The sequence below is a fragment of the Sorghum bicolor genome, chromosome 6, assembly GCF_000003195.3.
Source record: "Sorghum bicolor cultivar BTx623 chromosome 6, Sorghum_bicolor_NCBIv3, whole genome shotgun sequence".
Lineage (NCBI taxonomy): Eukaryota > Viridiplantae > Streptophyta > Magnoliopsida > Poales > Poaceae > Sorghum > Sorghum bicolor.
Window position 1 is genome coordinate 59,665,023 of NC_012875.2, and position 9,717 is coordinate 59,674,739.

Sequence of the window (9,717 nt, forward strand, 5' to 3'; positions counted from 1 at the left end):
AAGTAACATAAACACATCTCACTGCAATTTTGCAGTCAAAACTTGTGTTTACTTGTCTCGGAAAAACAAAATTGTTTACTTGTCTGAAAAGAAGAAGCTATCATGTCTTATGCAGCAATTGAAACCAACCATGGTATCTCAAAAGCATAATGCCAGAATAATATACATAAAGAACTCGTCCATGAACACATCATATAGAGAATGTAAGCAAAATGCCCCTTCTGGGGGTTGATTATATTTCATTTCGGGCACAAATTGATCCAAGGAATATCCTGCTGTTAGTAAGGAAACTAATACAATACAAAGTCTGAGGGTAGGTCAGATATGCTGAACATCACAGCTGTTTACATGTAAACCTCAAATCGATTATGAACGCTACCTCGCTTCTTATCTGACCTATAATTATCAGTAATCAGCCTCACAAAATAATAGGCTTTGGCACTATCAAAATAAAAGGAAACATAAAGCGCCAGATGAAATCACCCAAGAGATGCACTAAGCAAAGCAGGCATTTCAGCTTTGCGTCAAGCAGCAGAACCAATGACAAAACCTAGAGCTCTTTGCCTCAAAGCAACAGGACCAATGAGAAAACCTAGAGCTCTTTGCCTCAAGCAACAGAAGCAATGACACCATAGCGCTTAAGAGAATACAACCCCCACTTTCCGAGCAAAGTCATCATCATCGTCGAAATCTTCGTCATCTTCGTATGCATTTTCATCTTCAGATTTGTAGTCGTGACCTTCAATTGTCTCGTAGTCGTCAGACTCACCCTCTCTCTGGCCATAGTTATCCGCCTCTTGATTTCCTTCTGCATCCACTTCAGCAGCATACTCAACCTCAAACTTATCACCATGAGAAGAAGACTGCCTGTGTGCATCCACAGGGATATGATCTTCCTCTTTATACTCTTCGTCACCTGAACCACTTTTGCAATCTGCAGAGCTGGTAATGTTGCCACAGCCTTTCTTCTCAGTTTCAACCAGAGAACCTGTCTGCATGACTGCAACCTCAGCAGATTTCTCATGGTTATTGCCCTGTGCTGCCTCTCTTTTTCTCTGTAAGATGACACTGAGGGGTTTCGGACCCTCAAAATCAAGAGATGCTTCGGATTCCACAATTCCATTTCCCTTCCTTGGCTCTCCCAAGTTTCTGCGAGCAGCAAAATGAGCTGAATCCACCGCATCTCTTCTAGCTTTGAGGCCATCTGCATGCCTGACAGTAGAGACAAGCTCACTTGACCTCCGGTGGCTCCTTTCTTGATTCTGTCCAGACTCCCGATGCCTACCTCCATGAAAATCCATACGCCTAACTGGAGAAAATCTATCCCGGAGTCTCCTCCTGTCTCGTTCATCCTCGAAGCGAATATCAACTCTATCAGGTGACCTTCGAGGAAGCTTTATTCTGGCCTGCAGACGGGAACTCAGAGTGCTTCCTCGTGGGCCCTGGTAGCGATCTCTGTGTGTGTGGTGACCACCATGTGGCCTTTCTCTGTAGCGTTCATCCCTCCAGTGCCGGTCCCCATTAGCCTGTTCTGGGCTAATGGCTGTCGAAGGCCCATTTATTCTTCTCCTGCGGAGCTGATGGCGTAGATCTGATCCATCTATCTTGTCGCGATCAAGCTCTCTGTGGAGAAACCTTCTATCTGGATGGTAAGGTCTGTCTAAGCTCCTCTCAGATGAGGATCTACGACGTTTCCTCTCATAGCCATCATACTGTCCAATGCGTCCGTTCTCACCCATTCCATTGTTGAACTGCTCACTTTCATGATGGGCCCGAATATCAAAATCAGCTGGAGCATATTCATAATCTTCTACCGGGTACATCTCCCTTCCAAAATCTTCCTCGTCATGTAAATAAGCAGCACCATCTCCATCATTGTCTACAAGAACATCAAAACCAGGAGAAGACTCCCCCAAAAAGTCATCAGCCTCCCTGCTATTCTGTGGCAGGTCATCAGTAGGAGGCATTTCAAAATTTTGGTTCCAGTCTTGGACAGGTTCACCCTCCACAGGAACCTGGTTCTGATAGTGCATAGGATGATCCTCAGTTGTGAAACTTTTCTTTGCTGCGAGTGTATTACTGGGTGCCTGCTCAGAGTTGGGCCCAGACTTCACTGCATTGGAAGCTACATCAGCGGGAATTGCACCCGCACCACTCTTGGAAATATGAGCTGTAGTCCAGTTATCAGTTATTCGAGCCTCTTGCTGCGTTGAATTATTTGGAGCTGCAGCCTCTTCATTCTTTTGAGCCTGGGATGGTTCCAAAGGGAAGGAAGTAATCTTCGCCGCCTGCTCTGCAGGATTATTACCAGATGTTTGTGGTCCATGATAAAAAGGGCATCTATCACCCTTCAAGCAGTTCCCTTTCTGGAAGTAATAGCATGGGACCATCTGCTTGCCCGGGTTATAGGCACCATAGTGCGCAGAAACTGGAGGTAGTCCAGAAGTTGGGGCACCAAAGAGACCATCAATTGGCTGGAGAAGGCAAAGGAAGAAAAATAAAGATTAGAAAATAATGATAATATAACAGATAAAATGGGCAAGTAGTTATAAATCTGATAGTAGATATTGAGGAAATGGAAATAGACATACCGGATGGCGGAATGCACACTTAGGATTCAAACAACTGCCATTCAACCAGTACCAACAGTCTCTAGGGTTCATCCGGGCACCCTCGCTGTGACGAAAATCGCATTCATTACCCTAATGGAAGGAATTTGAGAGAAATATTAGTTTAAGATTTGATTGGATGGTTATAGGAAACAATAGCAGGTAAACATGCATGATAATTAGAAATTCAACAGTGGGATAGTATTATGAGTGGACTGAACTATACAGTCTAATCAAGCCGGACCATGTATGAATGAATGGGCTAACAATATGTAAACCAATACACACAAGAAGCAGAGGACAGCCAGGCATGAAAGTCTACTGACACATATCAGGCGTTTGCATTGATATGGAGCAAATGACTATTTGCCTTTTTCACATATATAGTACACTGATAGTGTATACAATAAGTTAGAATGATATTGTATTGCACAACATGTTTTGTCAGATTATGATAGAGAAACTGTTCCATAATAAAATAGCCAGCATGTACCAATCCAGAAAGCCCAGTGAGGTTCTAGGCACCAGAAAATTTTTCTCATGAGGCCTTCTCCAACATCTAAAAGATTGTAGAGGTCACTAAATCCAAGGGTGATGTGTGTGGTGCCAGTAAGCCTACCCCATGCCCAGATGACACAACTTTACAAAACACATTAACCTGGCTCTTGGTACCATCATAGACATGGAAAATGCACACGCTTGGACCCAGGGGTTATAAATTATATCAAATTCCCGAAAGCTGCTCAAATCGCGATTCCACATATCGCCCCCTAAACAGAACATGCGTCCAAAACCAGAACAGAATTTGATGTTTTTTCACCGCGAAATTCACAGGCACCTAGCAAAGAAACCTTACCGAGACCCTATTCCCAAACCAAACCGGCCGCCTCGAAGGGGGAAAAAAATCGCACGCCTTAATCGCCTAAAGCAGCACCCGGAAGGCCGGAACCCTAAGAAACTCGCGCGGTGGCAGAAGAGAAGACCGGGCGCGGCGTACGTACCTTCTTGCAGGTGAGCGGCGAGGCGAGGAAGTAGACGCAGTCGGTGCTGCGCCGGAGCGCCTCCTCCTCCGGCGTCAGCGGCTTCGCGGCGGCGGCCGCCGCCCCCGCGGCGCCGTCCACCTCCATGGCCCCCGTTCCGAAGGTGGCGGTTGGCCGCGGGATCCTCGTCCCCTGCCCCGGCCCCCGAGCCGATCGCCCGCGGGGGAGAGCTAGGGCTCCTGGCGGCGGGCGGGGGTTAGATCTACGGCCGCCTCCGCTCCGCGGGAGGAGGCTAGGCTAGGGTTGGCGAAGACGACGGGAGGGAGGGAGGGATGGGCTCGTCTCGTGTGGACTGGATTGGATTGGGAGGAGCCGCCTCTGCCTCTGCCTCTGCCTCTGCCTCTGCCTTGCGGGTATATGACGGGGAAGGGGACAGGCAGGCAACGAACCAAACCAACGGACTCCTCCCCGCTAGACCGCTAGCGCTAGAGAGGCGGCAGGCAGAGACCGCTGCGTTGCGTGTGCGTGCGCCGCCTGCGCCGAGACGCTTCGCGGCTATCCTTCGGTCTTTCCTTTCCCGGCTCTAGTTTGAAGTTTCCGCATTGACCTTCGACTCTCACGCTCGGATCGTAGATTTTTTTTTTCTGGTTATTACTAATGTATGTTTATGAAAACCCTATTACGCGACCTGTCACGATATCGCGCGATGACACAACTCTCTAGCGTCCACGGGGGACATTGGTCGGCGGTTAGGGCAAGGAGGAGCAGAAATGTTGGTAGGGTTTGGGTCGAGGACAAGGAGGAGAGTGGTCTCGAGGACGAGGTGGCGAAGAAGGCGCGCCGGGAGGGAGAAATGGGCACAAGATGGCAAGAGGAGGCAGTGCAAGGAGAAAAAAATGAGCCGGCTGGCGTTAATGGCCTCGCATTATTTATGTAAATTTGAACTTGTTCATATAAAGTTTTTATATAAGTCATGATACTTTTCTATTTTAAACGAGCCATAGAAAGGAGTAAGGAAAAACTACAGTGACGACTTATGTAAGCCCTAGTATAGGGATATAAGGACATGATTACACTTTTCTTTCCAACCAAATAACCAAAATGTGGATCAGAGATTGGATTGCTCTCGCAAACAAATAATTGTTTTTATGAGTTATATCAAAAAAAGATATACGATATTTATTTGTGTACTTTCTATAGTACTATCAATGGTAGAAGAACGTATACCACCATTAGGGTGATGGCTCTAGGCGTTGGCCCATATATTCTATATTGTAGCACAAAATTTTAAGGAGGTCCAATCCATCCCGCAAATCAATATATGGACTACTTCCTAGATACTGGCAAATAGGCTTTTCACTTGTTACTGTTCTCTTGTGAGTGCACAGATGATTCGCTGTTACTTCCTACTACATTGGTAATCTTGTGAATGCACACAACTGAAGCCATTTCAAGTGATGCCTATATTGGAATGGCAAATAGTATTTGAGCAGCCAATGCCAATAATGAACCAGGTGTTTGAAAGTGGAGCTGATAATGCATAGATCCACATAAATAAAATTCAAACATCAACAAATGCTAGTTGCACATCTGTGGATGATTCACGTTACAAAATTCAATGAACTTCAAAGGCAAAATTAGTTTACAAGAATCACATTATTACAGCCCTTGTTTGTAATTCCTAATGCATTGGTTTCTTCAGGTGCAGCTCTCAGTCATAAAGGCAAAGCATATCCTATATCACCAAATACAAGAGCAAGTCAGGCCACGGATACAAGATGTAATACCATATGCTGTCATGATTTCAAATGGAGTAATTTTGCACACCTAAAGAAAAACTGAAGTGTTTTTATTATAAGTACAAAATTTTTCCTTTGGCATGGATCATGATCAAAATGAAAACAAGAGCCAAGCAAGTTACATGGAACAACTTTGCATGCTCAATTCTGAAGACATGAGCAAACACACAGAGCAACAACCTAAGTAGTACATGTTACAAATATCTCCAGAAAAAAAAATGACTTTGTTTTAACTCAGTGTCCTCACTTCTCTTCTGCTCAGCTCCTAGCCATGATCAGATGCGCTTGTTTAAACCTATAACAACCACAGTTAAAACATAGAAACCCCATCTTTTTCAATGAAAAAGAACAGAGAACTTTTTTTCTTCATTAGCCTGATCTAATCAACAAGCATGAAGGATCTAATATTACTAAGACTTGCTAGCTGGAACTGATAGGTTCAGTAATTCATGGTTGATCAGACTGCACAACTAAGTAACAGAAATCCATGTTGTTGAGAACATTAGATGAAAATATTATTCATTTAACCATTTCAAGAACCATAAGAATGCCAAATTCATTCCTAAAGGTACAAAACAGAGAAATGGATTGAAAAGGTGAAGAAAAATAGCACCTCAGGCATCAAAGACAAACAGAAACTCTACTATTATATATGGGACAATGTTTTAACCAGGCATCACTTTTCCTCCGAGTTTAGAGAACCGCAATCTTGTAGTCGACATGTAAATTGCAAGTCTATATAGCTAAAAGCCTAAAACCATATCCTCATATTTTACGAATAAAGAGGGCCAATAATGGAACCAGTGGAACAATCAACATGACTGCAATGCCTAATCCTAAAGAGACTGTATTCTTTCTATTTATAACTAGGATGTTGTCGTTGCACCATGCACCCGGCAAAGCCAACCAAAAAAACACACACAACAAACTATACAAAAAATAATTTACGGTAAGAAGTTATACTGGCATCAAGCTACTATAAAGTAAAACAATATTACAATACAATGCCTGCAACTAGTTTTGATATGAACTGCTAGCATTTTAAGTTCATTATTCATCACTGCATACATAAAGATCCCTGTTGATCAATTTCTGTTAACATTGCAAAAGAAGAAAAGATCCTATAAAATCTAAACTACAATGGAAGTTCACAAGTTTCCAAATTGACATGTGCCATTTTGCACTGGGAGCCAATAAGTCAAAGAATAAACACAGAGTCCCAGAGCGGTAGCTCCAATGAACTTGACCTAAAAAACAGTGAATTGGTTGGTGATAACTCTTATACTGGACCAGCTAAAACAGCTTCTTTCACATCCACAGTATCAAGAGACCGAAAATTGGTCAATAATTATACACCAAAAGGGCTCCCTAAGATCATGGCTGTTAGGAAAAAAACTAATAGCTTGCTGCTAAATACATTGGACAATTGGACATAGATGTAAAAGTATATCTGTAGAGAAACAATCGAGCACAATTGAACTAATTGCAACTAAAACACAAATAGAAAGGAATATGAACGTGTATTATTTCATCAGTATAACAAAGGTTAAAAGAAGTATCATCAGGACAGGACACTATTCATTCATATATTAATCAGTCATGAGCTTGGGGATTGACCTCATAGGTGCAAAGCACAGCTGGAAGGAACTAAGATGCACGAGTTACTAAATTAGCCAGTTCACTCACATGACTCATGTATCTTGGTTTATATGGTGTATAAGTAGAACAAACAAACTACCTGATGAGTACTGTGTAATGAGTTCAGTTCATGAATTGCATGGTCCAGTGAGAAATGGATTTAATAAATGACAATGTGGCCATGCTAGCAAAACGTTATAGTACTTCAATTAGCGATCTGAGGGAGCTTAGGACTTTTTTTTTTCTCGTTCAATCTTATCCGAAACACGCAAACATCGAAGTGCACAATCACATGAAAATGTTGCAGAGCATGCAGGAAGCCAGCGACCAACAACAGATCCAAATATTTGACAGCATGCCATTATCTCCTCAAATGGTAACAGCCCAGAACAAAGAGTTACCTTGCGAGAGCGAGCTCCAGCAGGTGGAATCGACCGCGATGCAGGACCTAAGCCGCGCGGCCGCCACCGCGCTGTGCAGAGGCAATAGCGTTTCGAGCCCCGCGGACGCCGCGGCCGCCGACCTGCACCGAAGCCAAACGGCCGATATGAGCGCATGCGCCGAATCCCATTCAGGACCAATCGCCAGGGAGTCGGCCGGCTACCTGCGGAGGATCCGGGCGGACCGGGCAGCGGAAGTCGAGGCAAGGGAAGGCAGTGGCGCTCCGAGGACGCGGCCGGTAAGGGGTGCGGAGCGGACCGCCGACCTCACGGCGGCGGCGGCGGCGGCGGCTGTGCGGGATAACGATGCCATTTCCCTCTTCCCCTGACTTCTCGCGTCGGTGTCGAAGCAAAACCTCGTGGGGGTTCGAGAGGCTAAACCCTAAACGCTGCTTTCGTTTGGGCCGACCGGCGTTCATCAGGACGACTTGGTATGGGCCGGAGGAAGGAGAAATTTGGGTGGCCCATGGATGGATTCGCGACTGAGAACAGGTTTATAGCCTCGTTGAGCAAAGCAGAAGGAAAAATTGATTACACCCTGCTGTTAAAAGCATGAGAATTGAACTACAGATCTATTTTTGTACGGTGCTAAACATTGGTGCACTAATTAAAATGTTTAAAGATATAGAAATATATATATATGTTAAAAGTTTATAGGGACTATTTAACAAGTTTAGAGGCTGTATATACAATGATTTAAGCCTCTCTTAACTCTAACCGTATCATCATCGTTCCTTCCTCGAATTCAAAAGGAACGGCCGCGCGCCCAGATGGGCCAAAAGGCGCAAGGCGCTATGCACCATGCCGTTACGGCCCACAGAGCAAAGAAGCAGATCTGTCGTGCCGCTCTGCACAGAATGGAATAAAAGCTCAAGTCTCGGCCCAATCCCAGCCAGAAGCCATGTCAAGTGAAGGTAAGTAGGTAAGGTAACCCTATCTCTTGTTTTCGCGTCGATCCAGCCCGTACGTATTTCCTGTTTCCCGTGCATGCGGTGGCCTATACGTACACATCTTATGACAGTGCACCAACCTACAGTACTGCTCTCACGTTTCCTTTTCTCTCAGTTTCAGTAGCAGAACTCTTCTGTTGTTGCATTTGCATGCTCTGGTAGTGGTACTTGGAGTAAAATACAAAGTGATGCTGCATGGTCTTGTTTCGCCGTACGTAGCTTCCTCTATTTGTGCTGACTCTGCCGAGCATCGTTCCTGCAAGCTCTCTAACAGCCTAACAGTCATGTAAGTAACACCGTTTCAAGCAGGTCTAAACTAACAACGAATCCGGAGGCTAATAATTAACCTTCATCGTCTTTGTATCGAAACCGTACCCATGCATATGGACTGACGAATGATCAGGTTATAGATCTCGATCCGGTACGGTGCACCCTGTTGCCAAGACACGCCCATCTCCTGTTCCAGTAACAACTGCCAAATAGTACCAGTACGGACACTCAACACAACTCCTTTCGCCGTCTCATCTACCCCTGTCACCCCGGCCATCCGATCCAGTCGTATTGCGCTTGGGCCTCACTCTTTTCCAAAACACACAAGCGTACACCATCACGATAATCACATGACATGGTATGGTAATGGTAAAAGAAAATCCTGAAAGAATAATTACCACGAGACACTGGCTGGTGGGCCCACCGGTGTCTCTTTATTCCTTTTTTTTTCATCACATCTTTTTTCTTCTCGGGCCTTGGGAAATTTTCCATCCCTACACTAGTCCAGGGCTCCGGCCAGAGGGCAGGGCAGGCAGAAGCACACGCACTGCAGAGGCGGTGGGGGCAGCAGTACTTGGCGAGTGGGGGCAGCGCGTTGTCATCTCATATCAGCTCAGCTCATCACCTCACACTCGATCACTCACGCATCTCCCCCTCCGCCTCCGGCCCGGCGCCCCGGCCACCATTATTACCACCGAGACTTTGCCTTGCGAGGCCCAAAAGATATCTCGCGCGCCCGCCCCGCCACAACCACACCACACCACACCACTGCACTGTGTGCGCTTGTGGTTGTGGGTCACTCGTGGAGCCGCAGCGTCCCCACCCACTGCTGCTACGCGCACGAGCAGCGCAATGGCAAGCTCCTGCTTGCTGATGCCTGCCCAGCCTGCCTGCCTGCCTGCACAGCCAATCACTTGCATTCAAACCCTTCTCACATTCACACATCAGTACTCTACTCACAATGCGAGGTTTAAGGATCTTTTTTTTTTCTTTTCTTTATAGGATGTGGTAAAGGTTCAAGGACTTGCTTA

The 9,717-nt window shown here is 45.5% G+C and overlaps 2 protein-coding genes across 3 annotated transcripts; both read right to left on the reverse strand.

Annotated features, from left to right (window-relative positions):
• LOC8082592 (zinc finger CCCH domain-containing protein 32) lies at positions 203-3,984 on the reverse strand. Its single transcript, XM_002448701.2, has 3 exons — positions 3,611-3,984; positions 2,592-2,702; positions 203-2,474 (listed from the first exon to the last, which is right to left on the reverse strand). Exons 1-3 carry the CDS (start codon positions 3,734-3,736, stop codon positions 639-641), a joined length of 2,073 nt encoding a protein of 690 aa, XP_002448746.1. The 5' UTR covers positions 3,737-3,984; the 3' UTR covers positions 203-638.
• LOC8082593 lies at positions 5,074-7,862 on the reverse strand. Of its 2 annotated transcripts, XM_002448702.2 has the most exons (4): positions 7,631-7,862; positions 7,428-7,549; positions 5,636-5,683; positions 5,074-5,324 (listed from the first exon to the last, which is right to left on the reverse strand). In XM_002448702.2, the coding sequence occupies exons 1-3, from the start codon at positions 7,777-7,779 to the stop codon at positions 5,664-5,666; spliced, it is 291 nt and encodes a 96-aa protein (XP_002448747.1). In that variant the 5' UTR covers positions 7,780-7,862; the 3' UTR covers positions 5,074-5,324; positions 5,636-5,663. The 2 variants fall into 2 exon arrangements, with proteins under 2 accessions (XP_002448747.1, XP_021318520.1); XM_021462845.1 differs by lacking the exon at positions 5,636-5,683 and having other exon boundaries at positions 7,631-7,854.